General features: G+C 47.9%; 2 protein-coding genes across 12 annotated transcripts in view; both read left to right on the top strand.

The window, feature by feature from the left end:
* Nucleotides 1-6,302, top strand: part of LOC137605264 (coiled-coil domain-containing protein 141-like) — a 37,796-nt gene extending 31,494 nt beyond the window's left edge. For both annotated transcript variants that reach the window (XM_068329814.1, XM_068329813.1), the window contains 3 exons: nt 774-1,081; nt 1,943-3,559; nt 4,821-6,302. In XM_068329814.1, the coding sequence (XP_068185915.1) occupies nt 774-1,081; nt 1,943-3,559; nt 4,821-5,139 (2,244 nt within the window). In that variant the 3' untranslated portion in view covers nt 5,140-6,302. The remainder of the gene's footprint in view (nt 1-773; nt 1,082-1,942; nt 3,560-4,820) is intronic.
* A 3,142-nt stretch (nt 6,303-9,444) lies between these two features.
* LOC137604872 (titin-like) overlaps nt 9,445-25,805 on the top strand; it is a 199,834-nt gene continuing 183,473 nt past the window's right edge. For 7 of the 10 annotated variants that reach the window (XM_068329070.1, XM_068329065.1, XM_068329069.1 and 4 more), the window contains exons 1-25: nt 9,445-9,640; nt 12,149-12,252; nt 12,785-12,988; nt 13,613-13,900; nt 14,153-14,235; nt 14,677-14,891; nt 15,719-15,794; nt 15,868-16,017; nt 16,157-16,267; nt 18,032-18,238; nt 18,330-18,422; nt 18,759-18,995; nt 19,186-19,245; nt 19,373-19,631; nt 19,979-20,048; nt 20,133-20,330; nt 20,700-20,842; nt 21,048-21,196; nt 21,275-21,502; nt 21,875-22,116; nt 22,835-23,067; nt 23,149-23,313; nt 23,456-23,624; nt 23,740-25,436; nt 25,520-25,801. In XM_068329070.1, coding sequence (XP_068185171.1) covers nt 12,162-12,252; nt 12,785-12,988; nt 13,613-13,900; nt 14,153-14,235; nt 14,677-14,891; nt 15,719-15,794; nt 15,868-16,017; nt 16,157-16,267; nt 18,032-18,238; nt 18,330-18,422; nt 18,759-18,995; nt 19,186-19,245; nt 19,373-19,631; nt 19,979-20,048; nt 20,133-20,330; nt 20,700-20,842; nt 21,048-21,196; nt 21,275-21,502; nt 21,875-22,116; nt 22,835-23,067; nt 23,149-23,313; nt 23,456-23,624; nt 23,740-25,436; nt 25,520-25,801 — 5,650 coding nt within the window. In that variant the 5' untranslated portion in view covers nt 9,445-9,640; nt 12,149-12,161. The remainder of the gene's footprint in view (nt 9,641-12,148; nt 12,253-12,784; nt 12,989-13,612; nt 13,901-14,152; nt 14,236-14,676; nt 14,892-15,718; nt 15,795-15,867; nt 16,018-16,156; nt 16,268-18,031; nt 18,239-18,329; nt 18,423-18,758; nt 18,996-19,185; nt 19,246-19,372; nt 19,632-19,978; nt 20,049-20,132; nt 20,331-20,699; nt 20,843-21,047; nt 21,197-21,274; nt 21,503-21,874; nt 22,117-22,834; nt 23,068-23,148; nt 23,314-23,455; nt 23,625-23,739; nt 25,437-25,519; nt 25,802-25,805) is intronic. The other 3 variants (XM_068329062.1, XM_068329063.1, XM_068329064.1) reach the window with 3 other exon arrangements.

The raw sequence follows: 25,805 nt of genomic DNA, 5'->3' as shown, positions 1-25,805 counted from the left end.
CTTTCATGACTAAACGTGATTTTAAAAATCAAATCAAAATCTCTCTCTGTCTACCTGTCTGTGTGTCTGTCTTTCTCTGCCTGTCTCTCTCTATGTCTCTCTCCCTGTCTCTCTCCGCCTGCCTGTCTTTCTGTCTGTCTCTCTGGATTGAGTGCTGGGTGTTGAGACACTCTGAATGTGTCAGAGTTTTGTGGTTTTTGTTAATTATTTCCACTTTGGTGATATTTTGTCGAGTTTGAACTGTTTTAACATCATTTGTGATCGTTACTGTAAGAGTCTTTGAAGAGCTTTGTGTATCTGGGGTCCATAGTGACAGATGATGGGGGCCTTAAACCACAGATTCTCCACAGAAGAGCTCTGACACCAATCCCCTTATCTCCACTATGATTTATCATAAGATAAGATAAGATAAGATAGATACTTTATTAATCCCGGAGGAAATTGCATTTATAAACAGTAAAGTACCTGACGCTCTGAGATGCTAACAGAGACAAGAAGAGGGGTTGCGAGAGCTGGAGATGCGTAAACACAGTGGTGCTGCCCCTGTGGGAGTTGTGGCAGAAAGGGGAACTGCAGGACAATAGGCAGATATGGTGAAGCACGTTTGTTCATATCTACAATTGTTTGTTAGTTGAGAACTACCTCTGTGTGTGTGTGTGTGTGTGTGTGTGTCTGTGTGTGTGTGTGTGTGTGTGTGTGTGTGTGTGTGTGTGTGTGTGTGTGTGTGTGTGTGTGTCAGTGAGCTACAGGTTCTAACAGTTTTTTCTCCACAGGGTGCTTCAACAGCTGGCCTTCCAGAGGTGGAGCTCCAACAACAGGAAGTGATGCCAGAGGATGCCCTCTCTAATGATGAGTATGAGTGTGTGTCCCCTGATGACATTTCACTGCCGTCACTGGCAGAGACACCGGAGTCCACCATGGTCCAATCAGACGTAGAGGAGGGTCTATGTTCCAGTTCCTACGGCGTCCATATCAACCAGCACAGCCACCAGTGCCAGTTTCAGTCAGAGCCCAGTGGGACCATTACCATATCAGACCCCCCACAGAGAGAGTCCCTTCAGTCAGAGACGCCTCCCAACAGGTGTGTTGATCTTCTGGACCCTGTGGTTCTATAGCATAGATCCTGGTCCATCACGTTCTGTAGAAGTCCGGACCTGGAACCACTCCTTCAGTTCAGTATTTACACTATTCTGAGGTCACTGAGGCGCTAACACGTATTTGGGTCAGAGTACTATTATGGGGTGTTGGATGGAATGGATTGGTAGCTAATTGGGGCATCATGAAAGTTCCTATCATTATCATCAGCTTCACTAGACTCCACCTTTCTGATGGATGGCATGACGGTAGGAGGTGGAGTAGACCCCTCCTCTAACTGTAGACGTGGATGGCTCTGTCCATCCCCCCCCGTCCATCTCTGTCCACAATGTTTATGTTGTCTTCATCCAACTCCTTGGTCTTTCTGATGTCTAAAGGTTTCTGCCACCGCCTGTCAGTCACATTCAATGTCATAGCCTCTCTTCCCTTCAACTTTAACACCATTCACACACTTAGTCAGTGAATCTCATAATGATGCTTACGCTAACATGGTCAACACCTTGTGAACTAGAATGGTCCATAAGCTGTGAACAGCTATGACATTGTAGACAGATGCTAAGTCTTCATTTCAAGCTCAACAAGCTTTAACTTCAAATTGTGCAACTAAAGGTTAGCAACCTCAGAAGAGTTTAAATATCTGTACTTCACACAGCCAGTCAGAACCAAAGAATCATCTTCAGATCCTAAACAGAATCCAGCTGTTTAGAATAAACCTCTCGGATGGTCTCTGGGAGCAAATGACCACACTAGGTGTGATCGTCTGCTGGCAGAGCAGAAAGACCAGAACTGCTGGTCAGCCTCACTCATTGTTCCACCCTCCATACCTAACATCCTTGTTGTTTTACAGGTTCATGTCACAGACCAGTTCGTTTGACCAGTGTCGGATGGCCGTTCCTGTCCAAGTGTCGATAACCAGCAGTCTCCCCACCGTCATACACACCGTCACAGAAACAGACCCCATGAGGGCCAACCTCTCCCTGAGGTTAGCCCCAGGCTATAACCGGGTCCACAGCAGTCAGAACTGTTACTCAAACAAGGACATTGATATACCTAAGAAGAGGAGTCCTTCACAAACTGAACCCTCAATGCAGGAGCACACAAGGAACAAAGTCCAGTTTCAGAGTCTGACTGGAACCCTGGATAAGATGAACCACAAAGTTCTCTCTAATGATGATGCCTTAATTCTGACCGCAGAGCTCAATCGCAGCCCCACCCTCCATCAGTCTTGTTACTGTATTCAGCTTTTTAATGGTTCAAGCCCTAATATCCACAAAGACAAGACACATGACACTGGGTTGACTATTTTCCCTCAAGACATCAACACTGAACAGCTGCTCTCTGATTTCAGGATTGGCCTTATAAAAGATGAAACATCTTCCCAAGTCACTGTCCATAAATGCAGCGATAAATTTCCCCAATGGAGAAAATCCCTTCGTACGCCCAGTTCCTCTACTGACTCCCAGAATGGCCTCTGTCATGACATAAACTCTTACCAAACCAGGGAAGAACCATCCCTGGCCTGCCCGTCAGACAGCTGCACCTTGATACGGGCTAGCAGCAGACTGGACTCAACCGCAGAAAGAGCCTTATGTCAGAGTGGGACTACACCACAGATTGGTCCAGTCCACGATGCCAGAGAAATCCCTCAGAGCCCCAGACTCGTAGTTCCTGTTGTCCACAATGACGGGACTCAAGAGCTCAAATCTGTCCCTGAAGACATCAGTGTGTCCCAGACACACTCTGAATCTAGGACTTACTTAAGTCTACCTTGCTCCCAAACCAGCAATGAAACACCCTTGATCTCCATGTCCCAGTACAGAAACCTAAATTTAGCACCAACCATCACCAAAAAACACCTTTTCTGTCAGTCCTCCCTTCCAAACAGGCAATGCAATGTTCCCCTGGACGACGTCCGAAGTCTTGGTGAGGTCCACGTCCCTGTTCTGCCGGAGACAAGCAGCTTTGAGAGCAACAGTATATCCAGCCGAAGCAGCACAAACAGCGATGTGTTCGGCAGTGAGCAGCATCACCAGACAGTCTACTCACTCCATGAGTCCATGAACTCAATCTGTACCCAGCAAAGTGTGTGTGAGCCTAGCATGACCCCTATCAAGCCCATCTCCCCACCAGTACCTGAAAGTCAAGCTTTGCCTCAACAGGTTGATCCACATGAAGCCCTCTGGTCCTCATCACCTCATCTACCAACCCAAGACCAAGATCCAAGTCTGTGTCAGCCCATTGCCATACGTGAGGGGATCAGACTCACTCCTCAAATTAAAGGGCCCCCATTTCCTGCTCCTCATTCTCCTCTCCAGGTCCAGACAGAGTCTCTTCTCCAGGGAAAAGCCTCTAAAGCCTCCCCCCCCAGCTTCAGTAGGCCCTTGTCTCGGGCTACTGTCATGGAGGGCTCTCCGGTGACACTAGAGGTGGAGGTGACGGGACTGCTAGAGCCCACGCTCACTTGGTGGGTAGCATATAACCAGCTCCACAATAACACAGACTTTCTGAGAGTAGGAAGCACACAGTTCAACCTCAGACACCTTTCACACCTGCATTCTCATGAGCCTTTATTCCAGATCACCTCTGGATGTGTCATTCATCTGTCCAGGCTGTCTCACCACAGAAATCCATACTAACATCTGAATAGTTAACATCACCAATAGCAGATCCAAATAAATGGTTCTTAAGAAGAGGACAAACCTGACCCAACTGCGACGTGTTTCCCATTGTGTTGTTGCCCGTAGAATCTGGATCATGGTGGTATCTTTATTAGAGTGACAGCTATCCTAGGGAAAAAAATCCTTCTGGATCTAGGATCAGGAACTGAAGATCGATTTGACTCCTGACTGAATCGATTCCAGTTTGGGTTAATGTTAGGTTAGGGCTTTGGGGTTAGGATAACCGAATAGATTCCGGTTTGGGTTAGGTTAGTGTTTAAGGGTTAGGATAAGTGAATATATTCCAGTTAGGGGTAGGTTAGGGTTTAGGGGTTAGGATGGGAGTACTACCTCTGGGTCACAGACAATTGGTAGAGGGTGATTATCCACTGAAATATGGCATCTTTATGTAGCAAATTGAAATATCCAGGAAGAATCAACTGTAGCCCACCCTGAGTCTCTGGTGATCCACCCTGACTTAATGCAGGTTCATGGACATGTACTAATGCACATGCTAACACACAAACAGTCAGACAAATTGCAGGTATGCCCACATGCAGGATTAGCTGAGCAGGAAGTGTGATGCTTCCATTTAGCTTGCTCATGCATGACTGTCCAAGAAAGCAGAACAATATGGAACTCATTTCAATTCTACTAGTTTTAAGCTTGGAGAGAAATTCACTTCAGTAATTAGCTAGTAAAGTTGATTTAGCTTTCTTAAGAGTACAATCTGCATTTCAGTTATAGCATTGGTTTGGTTTTTAATTGATGTCAAATGGTCTGACTGACAAGAAGTCATCACTGCTGATCTGGACATCCGTTTATCATACTGTCCATTTGTGTAGACAGGCTTGCAGTTAAGCTAATAGTGAGGCAAACTAGAGACAACTCATCTTCATGATCCTTAACATGTTCAGTTTGACTGTCTGGTGCTGCGTCACATGACCAGTCAAATGGGAAGACTGTAGATAGATCTTACATCTGGTGTGTTATGTGGAGTCCACTCTAACGGGGGACCCAGATCCTAGACTGTGTGCTGCCTGACCCCTTGTCATCATGGTGCTCCAGGTCTCACTGTGGAGGCCTGTCGGCCATCAGCCGCCCGCCGCTTGCTGAAGAGGAGGCCTCTGGAGACACTGGAGAAGCTGGAGACACTGGAGAAACCGGAGAAGCTAGAGACACTGGAGAAGCTGGACATGGTGGAGATAGTGGAGACACTACAGAAGCTGGGCATGGTGGAGACACTGGAGAAACTGGACATGGTGGAGATAGTGGAGAAATGTGCCTAGAGGAGCAGGAGAAGCTGTCCATTATCACTGGAGACTGGAACAAGTGGTTTGGTACTCTGTGTGTTCTCCTCTGGTTGCTCTACCTCATAGTAATCTGAGTACTCTTCTGTTAGCTTTTGTATAGCTACGTAGCATAATGTCTCCAGAAGATGATACCAACAACTTTGACACCAGACCAGAAAAATAGTGGAGCGTTGAGGACACACAGAAAACGCAGGAGACCGTTACAGCCAGGTGGTAATAGATTACTAGATTATATCGTATTAAATCATGTTTGTCGGTGGCATTACTTTAAATCTGACAGAAAAGACAAAATAATCACGTTGACACAAAATACAAGAGATTCAAGTAAGGATTTTTCAAAAATACTGTGTGTTTTATTGACGAAACATCTAACCTTTTAACATTAATCAAACTAAAACAACAGACAAAATCCAGAAAAAAAACAATTATCGGTTCTCCGTAATCACCTCATCTACAATCATGTCTTTTACCTTTTTCCTTAGTTTTTTCAATCTATAAAACTCTAGGTCTGTAAAAACAGGCTCACCACTTCTTGTTTTACTTTTCATATAAAAGCTGACGCTATCCAGAAACATGTTGAAATGAGGAAAACATTTTTCTACTTTGGCCCTTGAACCTTTTGTGTCTTGCAGGAATTTTTTAAAAATCTTTTGCAAATCATATTTTTATGTTACGGCCTCTTTCAGGGAGGTGTCTCAGGTGTTTCTTTAGAAATTTTCTTTGTTTTATTCATTCTTGTGTTAATGTTTTTCCTTTAAGAGCTATCTTTAATAATTGCTCATCTGTCACAATATCATCCTCCTCCTCGTCCTTCTCCAGGAGAGACTTTACGACACTGGCGGCTGTCTCTTTGGCCCCCTCAGCCTCCACCAAATCACTCTGTCCATCCTTTGTGCTGTTATCCGTGTCCTGCATGTTATTCTGTGGCTCTGAGTTGATGTCCGGCGACTGTTTAACCTTTGCGCTGTCACCTGTGACCTCTGGGTTGATGCCCGGTGATTCCGCGTGGGGTGGAGTTGGAACCTCACAAGGCTGCAATTGTGAAATCAGGACTGCAGCATTGGAAGATACCAGAGGGATTGTTTAACCTTTGCGTTGTCACCTGTATCCTTTGTGATATTCTGCAGTTCCGGGTCGGCAGTCGGCGACCCACCGGGTAAAGGAGTCGGAAACTCACGGGGTCTCTCTCTCTCTCTCTCTCTCTCTCTCTCTCTCTCTCTCTCTCTCTCTCTCTCTCTCTCTCTCTCTCTCTCTCTCTCTCTCTCTCTCTCTCTCTCTCTCTCTCTCTCTCTCTCTCTCTCTCTAATAACTACATTACATGAGATCAATAAAGAAAGGATATTTATGTCAGGTGACTGGAAAGTGTTTTCATTTTTATGCACTGGATGGATGGATGGATGGATGGATGAATGGATGGATGAGCTAGCAGGCAATGAGCTAACTAAAGGTAACGTAGCCCACTGTCCCTCTAGGTTTTTTAAATTACAGATTATAGACCATTAACTACATAACAGATGTTGAAATAACAATGCTAGCACTCATGCTAACAGTGAGATGTCAATAAAGTTTGGCTATTCAAAAGATGCAAATGTGAAGTTATCAAATCAGTAGATGTTGACACAGTTAACCAGAGTTAAGTGAAGTTGTGGAGTTATTCCGGGGGTTCCCCAAGTACCAGAGGAAGCTTAGCTGATGACAGTATGGTGGGTATCCAGGGGGAATAATACCCCACTGGAATCCTTCCTATCGTTATGTGTTTTACTTTTTTGCATTACAATGACACAAAACATGTGACTCGTTAAAATACTCTCCAATTCTCGTTTGATCACATTTGTCGTTAAAATAAATCTTGTGCTAGTCCTGTAAAATCTGTGGCTCTGAACTGTACTTGAACCTACCATCAGTGTTTACGGAGTGTTATTGGCCCAGACAGGTGTCAGTCGGGGGGGGGGGGGGGGGGGTTATCCCACAAGATGTGGGGAGGCCGATGGGGAGGGACGATGACACGAAGCATTTCAAAGTGTTGTGTTTGGGTTTGAGCCATGTTGAAGCGAAGGACATCCTCATGTTCCTATGCGGTGCTCAAGTTTCCGGCTGGTTCTTAGAGCCACAGGTGAGTTGGCATTGGCTTGCCCAGCCACTGTTAGCCTACAAAGGAGACAACGTAGCTGGGTCTGCCACCTGCCAGCCTAGCGGTTCTCCCTCTCAGTTAAGGGTACGTCTCGAGACCACCTGGTCCGTCCCTGCCCAGATGAGCTCCAATGTGAGTCAGGTTTAATAGAAACAAGCCAGCGTTTGAGTTCCTGGAGTTTCTGTTCAAGTCAAGATGCTTCAGAGTAAAGAGCTGTGGGTGGGTTTTGGGTTTAATATATGATCCCATCACCAGCCACTAGAACTGGACAGTCCTCCTGAACACAGCCGGTCAGATCCAGCCTTCAGGAAACCCAGACCTTCAGGGTTTTAGCCATCAACCGTTTCATTGGTCAGATATGTTCTCCTGGTTTGACTTCATCCTGGTTCCTCTGAATGATCCCTGAAAATCCTGGTTGATGAAACCCCATCAGCTCATGGGGTCAGGGCTGATTGTTAGGTTAGGTGACCTGGTTTGGGTTCAGAGAAGCAGCTGTGTCAGTATACGACGGTCCTGAGCGCGTGGCCCCCGGGGGCCTACAGACCCTCCTAGTCCTTTATAAACACCTTAAGTGAACATGAGTACACAGAAAGGTCATGCCGGGGTTTGAACCCATGATCTTCTTGCTGTGAGGCAACAGTCCCAATCACCACGCCTCATGGTGTGGGTCACATGACGTTAGTCAAAAGTCAAAGTCAGCTTTATTGTCAAATGTACCATATGAGCACAACGTACAGCACAGATGAAATTGCAGTCCTCTCTGACCCACGGTAGACAGGCATTACAACACAGGCAGTACAACACAGACAGTACATCAGACAGTACAGCACAAAGTATGAGACGAAACATAAAGGGATGGTAAACATCTCTATACACTCTTTAAACCCATAGGGTAAGTGGCGTGTGCGCAGTCCCTGAGTTGACTGGGGGAGAGAAAGATAGATAGTCAGGTGCTGGGGGGACGGCAGGGCAGTGTGAGAGTAGAGTTCAGGGTTGTGGCAGGGGGCAGAGCAGGGAGGGAGTTGAGCCTCCTGACCGCCTGGTGAAAGAAACTGTCCTTGAGCCTGCTGGTTCTGGCCTGCAGACTGCAGTCTCCTACCTGATGGCAGCAGGCTGAAAAGGCTGTGAGGGGGGGTGCGTGGGATCATCTGCAATGCTGATGGCTTTGCGGGTGAGGTGGGTGTTATAAATGTCTGTGAGGGAAGGGAGAGGAACACCAGTGATCTTTTCAGCTGCTCTCACGATGCGTTGCAGGGTCTTGTGGCAGGAAACGGCGCAGGAGCCGTACCACACAGTGATGCAGCTTGTCAGTATGCTCTCGATGGTGCCTTTGTAGAAGGTGAGCATGATGGGGGAGGGGCTCTTGCTCTCCTCAGTTTGCGGAGGAAGTAGAGGCGCTATTGGGCTTTTGGCCAGTGATGCGGTGTTGCATCCCCAGGACAGGTCCTCGGAGATGTGCACACCCAGGAACTTGGTGCTGCTGACCCTTTCCACTGCAGCACCGTAGATGGTTAGTGGAGCATGCTGGGTGCGTGCTCTCCTGAAGTCCACAACAATCTCCTTCGTCTTCTCCACATTCAGATGGAGATTGTTGTCCTTGCACCACATAGCCAGGCAGCTCACCTCATTTCTGTAGGCTGTCTCATCATTGTTTTTGATGAGACCCACCACAGCACTGGTTCTGCAAACTTTATGAAGAGGTTGGAGCTGGAAGTTGGTGTGCAGTCGTGGGTCAGCAGAGTGAAGAGGAGGGGGCTCAGTACACATTCTTGGGGTGCTCCCGTGTTCAGCGTGATGGTGCTGGAGGTGTTGCTACCGACTCGAACTACCTGTGGTCTCCCTGTCTGGAAGTCCAGCAGCAAGTTGCATAGGGAGGTGTTAAGTCCAAGCTGGTCCAGTTTATGGATGACCTGCTGGGGGATGATTGTGTTGAATGCTGAGCTGAAGTCGATCAACAGCATCCCTCATTAGCTTTCCCTCAGAGCGATGAGACTCCGCCCACCTAAACACTTGACATCACATTGACTGAAATGTGTCCCGACGCTTCAGTCGCTGTTTGTCTAATGATTCACTGGTTTTCAGTAGACGGACTGACAGGTGTGACCAGTTGCATAAAATGGCTTCCCTGTCTTCCCATGATGCCTGGCTGGATGATGGGCGGACCAATGGCAGCCAGCGTCCGGTGTGATGTCACAGGGGTATAAAGCCTGGTGCTACACTTGCTGCTCTGAGCAGAGACAGCGTTCCCAGCCCGGATGCCACGGCTGGAGGGACTGCTGTCAGGAGGGGACAGAACTACGCGGCGCTGACAGCCGCTAGTTTTGTTTGGACTGAGGGCTTCAGGTTCCGCTGGTTCTCCTTCTGGACTTTCTCCCAACATTTTCTGGATAAAGGGATATTAGATTTCAGCCTTGAGGGCCATCCAGGCATCCTTGTCCACACAAGTAAGTGCTGTGAGAGTTTGTGTGATTGACGTGAGCAGCTGGACTAACCGCCGACAACACGTCTACCACATTTTACTGAAGGGCTGTTAGCGGAGCTTTGAGGGGTTAAAGCGGGGCGTCCCAGAATAGACCTGAGAGCATCAGGCTGGACTCTCAGATGGACACCATGGCTTTTTAAGGGAATCGGCCCCGGGCTATCAGTTCCAGCTATGTGCCACATGGTGTCTGCCAATCAACTGAGGTGTGTCGGGGGAAGGGTTATTTTTAGAGGGTGGTGTCCCACCCCCAAAGGAAGTGTCAGCATCACTGAAGATTTATTCTGGGGGGCCAGAACAGCTGGTGGTCTGTGCTGCCGTTTATTTATAGACAATTTGAAGTGAGTCAGTGATGTCTGTGGTTTTTCCTTCAGTGGATTTTATTTGTAGAAACGTTAAAGTTTGAATGCTTTAGGATTTACTTTCAAACTATTTTGCTGCTTCTGCTGGAATAAGTCCTTGATCTGTGGTGGAACTGCTTCATAGATCAGTTCCTCCCCAAAAACATTCTGATCCAGGTCCTTTTCATGTTGGCTGTAAAATGGCTCTGATGGGTTTTGTAAAAACCTTTAGTCCACATTTTAAAGTCTTTCAGGAGTTCAAGTAACATTTAGAAGGTTTAGAAAGAGGCAGGTTCACAGCTTTGTTTTTCTGGGGGTCTGGGTGGTGCGGGGGAATCAGGCTCTTGTTTGTACACCTATGGGCAGGAGTCCCAGTTCCTCAGAAGGTAATGAAATGTTACCAGAACCAGGAGAGAATTGTAGGCGCTGCTGATGCTGATGTTTCCTTCACACCTGCTGATGGCTGGACTCCAGCGGTCCCAGCAGGAACACAACTCCAGTTAACGGCTGCATGCACCTGTCGCTGAGTCACCGCCGACGATTAGCTGTACCCAGATCAGTTAGCATTCATGTCAACACAGAACAGCCACGTTTCTACTGATTGGTCTGAAGCGTTGGTCACTCATGACGATGGAGTATTTATGTTATTGAAGGTTCTTTGTGGAACCACAAGTTCTCCTCTGATGTGGACAGAGGACATCTGGTGTGACCAATCACACTTGTGGTCCAGCAGCCTAATGACTGACTTGGACTGACTGTTGAAGGGGGGTGTCCATCAGGTTACTGCGGTCATGTCGTTAGTCAGTTAACAGAACCACGAAGCCCTTCAATGAGACACGACAGACGAAATTTCAGCTTACAGGGAATGAAAAAGTGAAATTTGTTGAAAAGAGGAAGGAATATGAACTCATCACCAAACACTCAGATCACGCGGACCGTTTTATCGTCTTTACTGTCAAAGGAACGAGCCGGTCTACCCGGTTCAGTAACATTCAAAATAGAACACCACATGTTCGACTCAAGTTCTCTATTGCGCATTTTTATCGCATGTCGTATTTCTGATGTTGTAACGTGTCATAACATGTCATTACATGTATGACCACCAAATGAAAATGTCTTCAGTTTCATACAGTTGAAAGTTTTAGTACAAAAGTCCTGTAACGTTCTAGAAGTGTTCCTTTTCTAGAGCTTAAACATGAGATCCAACCTGAACTGGACTGACATGTAAAACCAGTTCTTCTCTGGGAGAACAAATGATTCTAATCTGGTCTGATCAGCTGCTGGTTTATTACCCAGACCCCCTTGAGCCTTATCCAGGTCCAGGGACAGACCCCTAAAAATAACCCTGAAGATTAGCAAGGGGCTTCATCGCTTTCAGCAGCTCAGCTGTCCAGCTCCAGAGACCTCTAGATCATCGTCTGGGACATTCTGGACGAGACCCGTCAGTTGTGAGTCAAAGTCAGACTCAAATATGAACCTTGATCTGTTTTCTGTCAATGTTCAAGACCACGAGATGAGACGCGTAGGAAGATGAGCCTCCAGGAAACCTATCTCTCTCAAAGGGACCCGGGTAGGACTCAGGCCCCCGGTCGCCAGGGGGATCTGAGCCTCGACCAACAGTTTGTGGGCAACCCTATCCACACTGACACGCCCACTGTTTTCTTTAGCTAATTTTGTAAACAAAAAGAAACATTTTGGATTTATATCAGACGATGTCATCACTAAAATAATTAAAATTATAACCTCATTAGAACGTCGTCAAAGTTCTGTTCTCAGCTCGTTTGAAGTTCACGCAAAAACAGTCAAAGTAACTTGGTGGGTGGTTTAATGGATGGTGTTCGGGGTGTATTCAGGGTGCTTTTGTGATGCTTTCAGGGTGCTTTTAGTGCGTGTTCAGAATATTTTCAGGGAGCTTTTAGGGTGCTTTTAAGGTGTATTCAGGGGGTGTTTAGGGAGTCTGCAGGGGTTCTGTTTGGTTCTGCAGGACAAGTTCGCCTCGTGTTTGTCTACATCTCACAGACATGGAGCTACATTTACCTTCAGTCATCAAACGACCTCTACCCCCTGAAATCAGAGGGACGAGTAAACCCAATGGGGACAGGTCTCTAACCACATCTTGTCTTTGTTCACAGGGTGTCGACCAACATGTCAACACAAGCACCCACGTTCACTCAGCCGCTGCAGAGCGTCGTGGCACTTGAGGGTAGTGCCGCGACGTTTGAGGCTCAAGTCAGTGGTAAGGAAGTGGATTGATGGAGCTGTTGATGTGATGTCACTGTCAAGGGAGGGGCAATTAAAGGACATGATGGGAGTCCAGCATGAGTTCTAATCAACATGATGTTCCTGCTTGAGAACCTTTGGATTGTTAATGTTTGTTTAAAGGAACGTGTAGGATTGGTCGATTTCTACAGGGATAGCTTCTAGCTATGTTTGATGTTAGCATGCAGACTTGTTGAGGATATGCTAGCTGTTGGTGCTCAAGGTGCATTCAGCAGGAAGGAGGTGCTCACTTTCCTTCCTATAAATTTAGCTTTACTTGCTGCAGTAATAAGAAAAGAAACCAATGCAGTGCCACAAACTAGGAATCTGTTGTTTCTTCTAAAAGCATAACTTGATAGAGCAGATAGAACATTAGCCTGATGCTAGGTTAGCTTAAACAGCCAGCCTACCCTGAGATGCTGAGGGAGGTTTAAAGCAAACCTTGAGTTCCCATCAGTAATGAAGCATGTTGGGATTTGGCACATGGTTGGACTGTGTCCTGTCTTCAGGTGCTCCAGTTCCTGAGGTGAGCTGGTTCCGTGATGGCCAGGTTCTTTCTGCTGCCGCTCTACCCGGCGTTCAGATCTCGTTCAGCGACGGCCGTGCTGTTCTGAGGATCCCTGTTGTGACCGCCGCCCACAGCGGAAGGTTTTCTGTCAGAGCCACCAATGGAGCTGGACAAGCCACGAGCACGGCTGAGCTCCTCGTCACAGGTGAGTCCACGTTCAGTCAAGATGTTTCACGGTACCTACAGAGGTCCATCCACAGCCTGATGGTCCACGGTACCTACAGAGGTCCACCCACAGCCTGATGGTTCATAGCATCTACAGAGGTCCATCCACAGCCTGATGGTCCACGGTACCTACAGAGGTCCAACCACAGCCTGATGGTTCATAATACCTACAGAGGTCAATCCACAACCTGATGGTTCATGGTACCTACAGAGGTCCATCCACAACTTGGCAGACATTTGGATGGTCGCCTTAAACGACACACCCATTATCCAAATTACTGCCAGGTGACTCCACCCCCAGCTGCCCTCCAGCCCGTTGGTGAAACCTATATGACTGGGTTTCTGTGAGTGGAGGTAAACGTCCTACAAGCCCCCGAGTAGGTTCATTATCAGGAGCCCCCACCAGCTGTTCAGAACTGGAGAACCGTCTTGAAGTTTTTCAGCAGAGACCAGATTGATTGTGATCCCGCTTAGGTGCTAGTTGACCATCAGGTGCGGCACTGAGGGGACCTGAAACATCTGGTCTCATTCTTTTTGGACATTTTGCAGCTTTTAGTCGCTCTAAAAATGATGAGTGTGGTCTGATGTGGTCTGGTCTACACAGCTGAGACGGCGCCCCCCAACTTCCTACAGCGGCTGCAGAGCTCCACGGTGAGACAGGGCAGCCAGGTGAGGCTGGACGTGAAGCTCACCGGAATCCCAACGCCCATGGTCAAGTTCTACCGAGAGGGAGCCGAGATCCAGAGTTCAGCTGACTTCAGGATCCTCCAGGACGGAGACCTGTACAGTCTGCTGATTGCCGAGGCCTTCCCTGAGGATTCTGGGACATACTCTGTGACTGCCACCAACAGCAGCGGACGAGCCACCTCCACGGCGGAGCTGCTGGTTCAGGGTGAGAAAGAAGTTTTACAATCTGTAGTCAGACCAACAACCAGATTCAGAAGGTTCTAGAAGGAAAGATTGAGATGGATAAACAAAGTGTTTTAGAGATGCACACATGAAACTGGAGAGGTACAAACTGTATGAGGTGCTGGATTTAGACGGATCCAGTCAGTCTGTTGTTCTTTAGCCCTCGTGCTGTCAGGTTCTCCTCATTCATCATGTCAGGTTCTCCTGGACTAATGGCTGTGTCCTTCTGCTGCAGGTGAGGAAGCTGTACCGACTAAGAAAACCAAAACCATCATGTCTACGTCTCAGATGGAGACTTCTCAGACCCGAGTACAAACGGTGAGCAACCACCTGTCTGCATTATCTGGATAAACAGAACCAGAACCCTGGAGAGGCTCACCCCAGAACTTAAACCTGTTGTCCAGATGACCTGAAACTTTGATGCATGGATTCTCCTTGTCCGAGACATAATCAAGTTAAAGTGATCCTGCAGTGAAATATGCACCAGTAAAGCAGTAGAATGTGCATACAGCCTCTCCTAGAGGGGTAAAAGTAAATCTGTTGGTAGATCCAGGACTCGGTCAGGTCAGGGTCTGCCTTACAGGGATGAAGGACGGTCCACTGGTTTCCAGTAGGGACCTAGACCTTGGACATCAACCTGCTGCTGGGGGCCATGTTGTCCTGGGAGGAGAATCAAGCTGATTAGAACAGGATTTCTGTGAACTGATGTCAATGTCCATCACATAAGGGCTTGGCTAAAACCTGACTGGTCTCTTTCAGAAGATGGAGGCCAGCTTCCAGGCCTCCTCCATGATGGAGATGCATGTGGACGGGGCGATGATGGCCCATCACCTGGCCCACAAAACCCCTCCCAGAGTCCCCCCAAAGCCCACCTCCAAGTCCCCACCATCATTTGTGTCCAAGGTGACAGGAGGACGGCAGCAGTCTCCTTCGCCAGTCAGACACGTCAAAGGGCCAACTCCCACACCTGTCAGGTAGGGACCCCATCCAGAGCCCCCCCTAGCCCTAACCCCATCCATATCCCACCCTAACCCTAACCCCATCCATAGCCCACCCTAACCCTAACCCCATCCAGAGCCCACCCTAACCTTAACCCCATCCAGAGGTGTTTTACTCTAAAGCACAAGTGTCAAACTCAAGGCCTGGGAGCCAAATATGGCCCTCCACATCATTTTATGTGGCCCACCAGAGCTTAAAAGGTCAGAGTGCCTAAAAATAAGTAGGTTAAAAGTGTGTTTTGACCAAAAACTGCATGTCCCACAATGCAGTAATTCAGCCCATTTTAACTCTTTAACAAAAACGTTGTGAACAAAGTTAATGTCCTAACTTGTGTTTAATGTTATTTTTCTTTATTCATTGATAGTTTGATCCTTGATTGATGGAGTTCTGTGGATTTAATAACCTGACAAATTAACAGGATTTATGTTAGAACAGAGAAACAAACATTTTTTTCTGTGCTAGTGTAATGTTTGTAACTTGAATAACTCAGTAAGTAGGACCGGTGTTTGTTGTTGTTGGTTTGTCAGTTGGACGGGGTCCAACTAACAAACCAACTGACGACCGTCTGGCGAGCGACGGTCGTCACACGGTAGTCAGACGGTTCCTCCTTGGTTTGGTCATTGAAGGTTCTCATGCCTCCATCTCGTGGTTCCAGACTGGACTTCACGTCTCTGGTGGGGGACGAAGTCCAGTCCATTTATTAGCGCCTCTGGATCGGGGCAGGACAGGGAGGGTGCGTTAGAACTGATGCTTTGCCGTGTGTCAGTGGTTCTCTTGGTGACCTCCTCTCTGTTGTGTGCAGACCGGTGTCCCCCTCCTCTAGACTGTCGGTGTCTCCCATCAGGCCGGTCAAGTCACCCATCATGACCAGGAAGCAGGTGAGAATCAGCATTCAGCTGCTGCTCAGCCCCGTGATACCATCATCATCCTCACCACCTCTTCCTCCTACAGGTCCTGAGCTCTGCAGAGGTCCTGCCGCCCTGGAAACAAGGAGATTACCTGGCAGAAGCCAGTTTCACCAGCATGAGCAGCACCACAAGTGTGAGCAGGTCCACACAGCTGCACCTGGAGAAACACTGGGAGCATCAAGTTACCGGACAGGTGAGGTCCTCAAACCGGCATCCACAGATTTAGACGCTAACACCCATGCTACCAGTAGCCAGTAGCCTGTCGGCAGGCTCTCAGGACCAGACTGGCCCGGTTTTGCCGTTCATGTGTCCATGTGTTGTGAATGTGTCAGGACGCTAATGTGTTCCAGGATGATAAGACTGTTGCCGTGGCTACCGTGGTGGCAGCTGTGGATCAGGCCCGTGGCCGGGGGCCCTCTGAGGCTGTTGTGGTCGGAGAGCAGGTAGACTGCCCCGCCTGCTAGCACCAGGCTACCTGCTAGCATCAGGCTACCTGTTAGCCTGACTGACACACAACCATCTTTTACACTTTGATCTTTTGTTGTGTGCTCATCACCGACTAACGTGTGAACCCAAGTCCTCCTCACTTGTTTACTCCTCATTTGTTTCTTCCTGACTTGTGTCCTCCTGACTTGTTTCTGGCAGACCACATCTCAAACACTCTGACACCTATGGAAACCCGCCTAAAGGCACCAAAACTCTTCAACAGTCATAGGTGTTCAGTTCCCCACAGTTCAACAACCCTAGAGTTAGAAAATTGTATGGCACCCGATCAGAAACTCGTTCCCTGCAATAATCAATTCTCTAATCTTATTGTGGCTTACGCATCTTCATCAGTACTTTAACATTTCCAACAAAGAACCCCACTCAGGGCTTTTAACCACTACAGTCCCCAGAACAACAACATCGGATCTTCAACAATCTCTCACAAAAATTTATGTCATATAGATGATCAGCCAGAACAAAATGCCCAAAATTTATCGTTCCAATACTCCCTGGAACTGTCATCTCACACATTTTTGCACACCAGATAGACTATCTTTCAACACCTCACTTAGCTTTTTATTTTTATTTTTTTCAGTTTATTGAAAGTCACCCATTTAATAAGAGAAAGAAATTTAACATATGTCTTTATTCAAAGTAAAGAGATATTAGTAAGAAGACAAACAACATATATTTGGACAATTGTTAAATCTATGATTACCCCCACAGGTAGTTTTAGGAAGATTAGCTAAACCAATTTATTTAAGATTATGTTTAACAAACAAATCTCACCAGAAGCCACAGCATTTTCTCAAGACAGACAGTAGTGCATTAGAAGCCAGGTAGCTTACCTTGTATGAGCGCTCAGTGCACTCTGTGTGGCCTGAAGAGAGACCACGGATGAAGTCTTAAACCTCACTTTGTGGTGGAGAGAAATTTTCTTTCGACAAGACAAAGTACATAAGTACAAAATATTATTAGTCAATTCAAATCATACATAGGTTGAGGAGAAGTGCAACAGTATCATCGATGATGCAAACAGACAATTGAACAAAACTTATCCAAAGTGATGAGGTGTGGTACCATCCTTCATGGAGCCCCAAATTAATTACTTCTCTCTCTCTCTACCAGTTTTTACAGACCAAGGGTTTTATAGGTTGAAAAAACTATGGAAAAAAGTAAAAGACATGACTATAGGAGAGATGATTGTGGAGAATGGATAATTGTTTTTACATCCTGCTTCAAAGCGGTGTTGTATTGTAATTGTCAGTATTGATGTGTTCGTCCATTCGTCCGTACGTTAGTCCCCCAAATATCTTCACAAGCATTGCAAATAGAAAGATGAAACAAAAAGCACATTACTCGGGCAGCAAAGAGCTGTAGCCATGGCTAAATGCTTTAGCACCAACTCTGCCTCTGCACGTGAGCACATGATCAGGAGTCATATCTGCTGACCTCAGCGTTCAGTTGTCAACCAGAAGGAACAACCCACCAGTCTGTCCATCTGTCCGTCTGTCCACCACTCCATCTGTTCACCAGTCTGTTTGTCCATCAGTCTGTCTGTCTGTCTGTCAACCAGCCTGTCAGTCAGTCTGTCCACCAGTCTTTCAGTCCGTTTGTCAGTCCATCTGTCCATGTGTTGCATGAATTCCTGTTCTCTGTGGAGACGTTCTCTTCTTCTCTTCTCACGTTGTCCTCCTTGGACCATCTTCCTGTATCTCCAGGCTGGGAGGGGGGGCAGGTCTGAGGCAGTGGCCACTGTGGTGGCGGCTGTTGACCTCACCCGGGTATGGCTGCCTGGGCAGGTGGAAGGTGGGGTAACTGAGGCGGAGGGGGCAGTAGAGGTGGCGGTAGAGGTGGCAGCAGACGAGCGTGGTGAAGCACCAGCTGCTGCTGAAGCTTCAGAGCATCTCAGAGTCCAGACGCCACAGGTTGGACCTTTGATTTCCTCCCGTAAGTTCTGATTGTGGGGAGCAGAGTTCTCCTCATGGCTCAATAAACTCTGTTGGTTCTCCACCCCAGAGAGCCCCCCAGCCACCCTCCATCACCGACACTGGAGCTCCACACTTCACAGTGTCTAAAGTTTCCCTTCCTAAACAGGAAGCAGTCCAGGAGGTAAGAAGACCAGCTGCAGGCCGTGGTCATCCCCTGCAGCCTCCATCTCTAACCACCCCCATCCTAACCCCACCATGTGCTGCTGCCGTGTGACCCCCACCCTAAACCCTCTGCAATGATGGAGCCCCACCTTGCTTTACTGAACCCCCCTGTAGAACCAATATGGTGAAGGTTGTTGGTTTCATCCCGGTTCACACCCAAAGCCCACTGGGTTCTTCTCGGGCACCCCCTGAAGCTCCTGCTGACTAACACGTCACAGTGGAGGTGTGGTCGTCGACCCCCCCACCCCGGTGCCATCGGGTGACTCTGGACCTTAATGCTCTTCTCACCGGTCAGGTGTCCATTGCTGGTTCTGCTATTGCCACTCTTCAGAGAGAGTTGCGATCCCCCCACGCCCCCCGGCAGGTCATCAAACCCGTCAAGTCCCCCAGTCCCAGTCGCAGGACGGTGACGGTGGATGTGACGCGCGAGACCCTCCTGCCCCCGTTCAGGGACAGCAGATATCAGGTGGAGTCCCGGACCTGTGGGCGCTTCTCAGTGAGTGAGGACGAGTTTGAGGACTGGGAGCCTCAGGTTGGTCTGACCCCCCGGTCTCACTGTTCATTTAACCCTGTGTGGACTGTCACCTGTGCCCCGCCTCCTCACTGCCAGTCACACCTGCCTCATGAAGAGTCTTCTTCTTGCCTGCAGGCCCATCTCTCCATCTTCACCCTGACACCAGTCCTTCTCTTGTGATCTCTGATTGGTTGTTGTTTGTCCTCAGGAGGGGGCTGCCGTTCCCAGCAGGGCCCAGGAGCCGGTCATCCCCCCCACTCTGATCACTGTGAGTACACATCTGTGATCCCAGCCAGACCAGGCTCTGTGTGATAGCTGTTTGTTTCTGATGTGACCCTCGCGAACAGAACAGTTACTACCTGTCCAGGTGTCAAATGGTTCCTCTCCCGTTCCAGGGCCTGAAGAACGTGACGGTGACGGAGGGCGAGTCGGTGACCCTGGAGTGTCGGCTGGGGGGCCAGCCTGCCCCCTTGGTCGTGTGGTTCCGGGAGGATTACCAAATTGACAGCTCCATTGACTTCCAGATCAGCTGCAGCGACGGCGTCGCCAGGATGCTAATCCGCGAGGCGTTCGCCGAGGACAGTGGCCGCTTCACCTGCACCGCCACTAACAAGGCGGGAACTGTCAGCACCTCCTGCTACCTGCTGGTTAAAGGTGAGGGCGGTGGGGGGGGCGATTTAAAGTACAGCTCACGAATACCAGCCCCGCACCACCCAGCAGACCACGCCTCCATGATTGCGTTACGAGGCGTTCAGGGTCACGTCATGCGTAGTTATAGTATCCTGAAGCAAACGTAGAATAGATTAGAACAGAGCCAAGACGTACGAGTTTTAGCACCTGAAGATTCATATCCAACGCAATAGGAAACGGGCTCCACAGATTATCAATCCATCAGATTATCATCCCTTCAGATTATCATGCTTTCAGTTATCATCCCTTCAGATTATCATGCTTTCAGATTATCCTCCTTCATATTATCATCCCGTCTCTATTCTGTCCAGTCTCAGAGGAAATCGACAGCAGAGAGGAAGCGGTGGTCGTCTCCGAAGCTGGAGTCCCTTCAGACCAAACGTGAGTCTCGTTGGGCAGCCTGTGTTATAGCGTCGGACTATTGGTGCCATATGTCACTGAGCTCCTGTCGTTGTTGTTGTTCAGCATTGTCATGGAGATGAAGGACGAAGTGGTGGCACAGGTGACTTCAGGGGAGTCTGCTGCTCCCTTCTTCATCAAGACGCCCACAGCTCAGAAGCTGGTGGAGGGAGGGAGCGTTGTCTTTGAGTGCCAGGTGGGAGGGAACCCCAAACCGCACGTCATCTGGAAGAAGAGCGGCGTGCCCCTCACCACTGGCTACAGGTACCGTTCACACATGTCCATCAATGACTAACAACTTTTACTACTGGGTACAGGTACCATTCACACCTGTCCGTAAATAATCAACCTTTACTACTGGGTACAGGTACCGTTCACACCTGCCCATTGATTTAGTGATGTCATATGTCTCGTATGACTTTCATGACCTGTTGATATCCTGATAGTCAGTTCATGACCTCCTGACCTGATGCCACAAAAATGGCTTCAGGTTATTGTAGTTCATAATATTTGGTAAAGATATTTTAGACTTCACAACATGTCACAGCAGAAGTTTCATTCTCAGGTATCCATGATCGTGATCAAGACCTCCCAATGGCTAATTTCAACATTCGGTTATGTTTTTGCCATCAGATATAAAGTGACCTACAAGAGGGACACTGGAGAATGCCGGCTGGAGATCTCCATGACCTTTGCAGATGATGCTGGGGAATACTCTATCTTTGTCAGGAATCCCCACGGAGAGGCATCGGCCTCTGCTGGCCTGCTGGATGAAGGTATGGATAAACTGTGGTTTATGTGTCCTGCATAGTGTGTCATATCAGGACTTGAGACACACGTCTTCTTAGCCTACCAGTAGACCAGTATAGCATAGGACAGTCCTCTGGTGGGGTGCATCCATGACTTTGGCCTCCACTGCAAATTAAATGACACCTCCAGGAGATGAGAAACAGCTAAACTGGACATCTGTTCTGTTTACAGAGGAATATGAAGCCTACATGAAGAAGCAGGAACTGACGTATAAAACTGAAGTGACGACAACGGTGATCCAGGAGCCCTCTGTGGTTCTGAGTCAGTACGAGATAGAACAGAAGAAGACAACTACCCCTATGAGCTTTGTCTCTGAAACGGTACACATCCTGTCCCTCAGTTTGAGTGATGTCTCAGTAGGACTCACAGGTCAACCTTACACACATTATTTTTTGCAGGAATTCCTCATTTCAGCCTTTGAAGAGAGGATCATTCAGGAAATTGAGATCCGCATCCTGAGGATCAGCTACAGAGAGCTGGTGACAGAGGATGGAGAGATGATGGTCACTGTGGCGGATGAGGAGGCAGTGCCGCCGTCCTTCAACACGCCTGTCAAAAACTACAGGATTATGGAGGGCATGGGCGTCACGTTCCACTGCAAGATGAGTGGCACACCACTGCCAAAGGTACCACTTACAAAATGTCTCCTGACAGTGTGTCAGTCAAGTCCGTGTAGTACCCATGTAGTACCCATGTAATAGTCACTCCAAACAGGGAAAATTCATGGGGATATCTTCTTCATGTAAGTAATAATAATGCACTGAAATAATTTGTGTCTGAAGTGCACTCATGCTGTATTTCACTAGTGTGGAGGGTTAGAGTTAACAAAGAGTGCTGATGCTGACTTCAAACTTTTGTGATTTGGTAGTTTCACTTTGGTCATCATGAGCTGTCAGTAGACTTTTACATTTGAACACAGTAGAGTTTTCCTTCTGAACTTGAAAAAGTACTTTAAATGAAGGATTCATAGCTCCAATCCATCTGTGTTTTTTTGTCAGATTGTTTGGTATAAGGACGGCCAGCGCATTAGACCCGGGGGCCGTTACCAGATGGAGGTTCTTCAGGATGGACGGGCGAGCCTCCGTCTGCCCGTCGTGCTACCAGAGGACGAGGGCGTCTACACTGCCTTCACCACCAACATGAAGGGGAACGCGGTCAGCTCGGGGAAGCTCTACGTGGAGCCGTCTGGAGTTGTCACGCCTCAGACGTACACACCACAGCCAGCTGCTCCGAGGATCAGGTCAGGTTTGACCCTGAGTGTCGTTCAGTCATGGGAACAGACTGGAATGTCCCATGAAGGCAGGTCGATCACGCAAACTGAGTCTGTGGTCCACCTGTTCGGCTTCAAATGCAGCTGGTCCCTCAGCACTGAGTGCAGGCTGGCGATGGTATTCAGTAGCGTGATCGTTCATTATGAATGGGTTCATTGACTTTCTTCCACTAAACTAGCCTGATGTCACAGCATCAAGTCCCCCAATCCAAAGCAAAGACCCTTCAGCTAAGTCATCTCCCAGTTCAAGACTCTAGGTGGTGGTAGGAATCTAGACTCACTGGTGACGTGACAGTTTCACCTACCCACTCATATAGCGTGTGTTTGAGACTTGTGCGTGGTACCCCCCTTCCAGACTGGTCCTGAAGGCAACAACTTGGTCAAGGAAGTGGAACGCTGGTGACTCAATCATGAATGGTCCTGACTGGGTCCAGGTACAGCAGACTACTGGCTGCTGGGCCCTCAGTCCCTTTGTCACCTCATGCTAGCTTTAGCATTTGCTACACATAAAAAAATGCTCCTACACATTTTCACTAAACAGCACGAGCAGATTTTAGTTTGATGCCATCAATAATAGTTGTGATAAAAATCCACTGAGTTCAGGAGATCTCTGCCAGATTTCTATTTGAAACAAGTCAATCTTTTAGCCATCCCTTTAACTCTATGGACACCTGTGCTCCTCTCGCAGATCCACATCTCCTCGTTCTCTCAGTCGATCACCCGCCCGTTCTTCTAGCCGGTCACCTGGACGTTCTCCCGCCCGCAGGCTTGATGAAACTGACGAGGCTCAGTTGGAGAGACTCTACAAGCCTGTGTTTGTCTTGAAACCTTCCTCGATAAAATGCTCCGAGGGGCAAACTGCCAGATTTGACCTGAAGGTTGTTGGCAGACCCATGCCAGACACTTACTGGTTCCACAATGGTAAGAGAAATCAATTTCATCAGCACACCTTTTACCTGTCACTTCTGCTACTTTTAAAGCTGTTTTATCTTCTGTTTTAAGGACAACAAGTGGTTAACGACTACACCCACAAGATAGTAATTAAAGAGGATGGTGTCCAGTCCCTGATCATTGTCCCAGCCATGCCAAAAGACTCTGGGGAGTGGACTGTCATCGCCCAGAACAGGGCTGGACGGACCTCCGTGTCTGTAACTCTTTCTGTGGATGGTAAGTCCGTGTTTGATGGCACCTTTATACATAGTAGATTTTTCATTAACAAACCTTTGGAATACATTCAACAGAGAACTATTTGGGAAGAATTGGAATTTTTATTGAAAATTCTCGTGTTCTATGTTATTAATCTCCACAGCGAGAGAGAGCTTGGCACGTCCTCAGTTTGTTGAGAAGCTGAAGAACATCACGGTAAAGCAGGGCACTCTCGTTGCACTGGCTGTCAAAGCCATCGGAAACCCCCTGCCTGATATTGTCTGGCTGAAGAACAGTGACATTGTCACCCCACACAAGCACCCTCATATCAAGTATGTTTCTTTTTGTCTGTGCTACAAACGATTGCCCAAAAAATCTTCATTCAGGAATATCAGACTTTACAGAAGTTTAGCAAATGTCCTGATCAATATTTATGAATTGTTTTAGGATTGAGGGAACTAAAGGTGAGGCCCAATTCCAAATCCCATTTGCCTCAAGCTCAGACAGTGCCTGGTACACTGCTACAGCCATCAACAAAGCTGGCAGAGACACCACCCGCTGTAGAGTCAATGTTGAGGTGGACTTCGCTGCTCCTCAAGTTGAGAGGAAGCTCATTATTCCCAAAGGAACCTACAAAGCCAAGGAGATTGCTGCTCCAGAATTGGAGCCCCTTCATCTGCGATATGGGCAAGAACAGTGGGAAGAGGGCGACCTTTACGACAAAGAGAAGCAGCAGAAACCACAATTCAAGAAGAAGCTGACCTCTATCAGAATGAAGCGCTTTGGTCCAGCTCACTTTGAATGCAGACTGACCCCCATAGGTGACCCCAACATGGTGGTGGAATGGTTGCATGATGGAAAACCATTGGCAGCAGCAAACAGGCTACGCATGGTCAATGAATTTGGCTACTGCAGTCTAGATTATGAAGTTGCATACGCTAGAGACAGCGGTGTCATCACCTGCAGAGCCACAAACAAGTTTGGAGTTGACCAGACTTCGGCTACCCTGATTGTCAAAGATGAAAAGGGCCTCATTGAGGAAACACAGCTTCCTGAAGGCAGGAGGGGGCCCCACCGAATGGATGAAATTGAGAGAATGGCTCATGAGGGAGGACCAGCAGGAGTCAGCACCGATGAGGAATTTGAAAAGACCAAACCTGAAATTGTACTGCTTCCCGAACCAGCCAGAGTCCTGGAAGGTGACATTGCACGATTCCGATGCAGAGTCACTGGTTATCCAGCACCAAAGGTAAACTGGTACCTCAATGGACAGCTCATCCGCAAAAGCAAAAGATACAGACTTCGTTATGATGGCATTTACTACTTGGAGATTGTTGACATCAAGTCTTATGACACAGGAGAGGTCAGGATAGTTGCAGACAATCCTCTCGGTACAATTGAGCACACCGTGAAGCTGGAGGTCCAACAGAGAGAGGACTTCAGATCCGTACTGCGTCGTGCACCAGACTCAAGGTCTGTGGAGGCTGCACATGAGCCTGGCAGAATAGGATTTGATGTGGTGAAGGCTGACCGCTCGGCTGAGGCCACACAGGACAGGGAAGTTGTTAAACTTCGCAAGACACAAAGAATTGTCCATGAGAAAACCTCAGAGGAGTCAGATGAGCTGAAAAGTAAGTTCAAACGTAGAACGGAGGAGGGTTTCTATGAGTCCATTTCTGCTGTGGAGTTCAAGTCTCGCAAGAGGGATGACTCCTATGAAGATCTACTGAAGAAGACTAAGGACGAATTGCTTCATCACATGAAAGAGAAAGAAGAAGCTGAAAGGAGGATGATGGAAGAACAGGGCAATGTCACCATCCCCACATTCAAACCAGACAGGATTCAGCTCTCCCCCAGCATGGAGGCACCCAAGATCTTGGAGCGCATCACTAGCAAGACAGTTGCTCCAATGGACGAGGTTCGTTTCAGAGTTCGAGTCATCGGCAGACCAGATCCAGAGTGTCAGTGGTTCAAGAATGGCATTCTAGTGGAAAAGACAGAGCGTATGTACTGGTTCTGGCCTGAGGATCATGTTTGTGAACTGGTGATCAGAGATGTCACAGCGGAGGACTCGGCAAGCATCATGGTTAAAGCCATGAATGTTGCTGGAGAGGCCTCAAGCCACGCCTTTCTGCTTGTTCAAGGTGAAAGCTGTTTATTTAATCATGGATTAACACAGTTTCTTCATGTTTGTGTTTTATTTCTCACTCATATTCTCTCATTACAGCAAAGGCAGCGGTGAACTTTATCCAGTATCTGGAAGATGCTAGTGCAAACGAGAAGGATACCATGGTGACATTTGAGTGTGAAACCAATGAACCATTCATCAAAGTCAAATGGTTCAAGAATGACATGGAGATCTTTTCTGGAGACAAATACAGAATGCACTCAGACAGGAAGGTCCATTTCTTGTCGGTTCTGATCATTGAAATGAAAGATGATGCTGAATACACATGCGTAATTGCAGATGATGAGAGTGTCAGGACAACTGCAAGGCTCCATGTCGAAGGTAC

The sequence above is a fragment of the Antennarius striatus genome, chromosome 12, assembly GCF_040054535.1.
Source record: "Antennarius striatus isolate MH-2024 chromosome 12, ASM4005453v1, whole genome shotgun sequence".
NCBI lineage: Eukaryota > Metazoa > Chordata > Actinopteri > Lophiiformes > Antennariidae > Antennarius > Antennarius striatus.
Note: the sequence above shows the minus strand (reverse complement) of the source record. Positions and strands in the feature narration are given on the sequence as shown.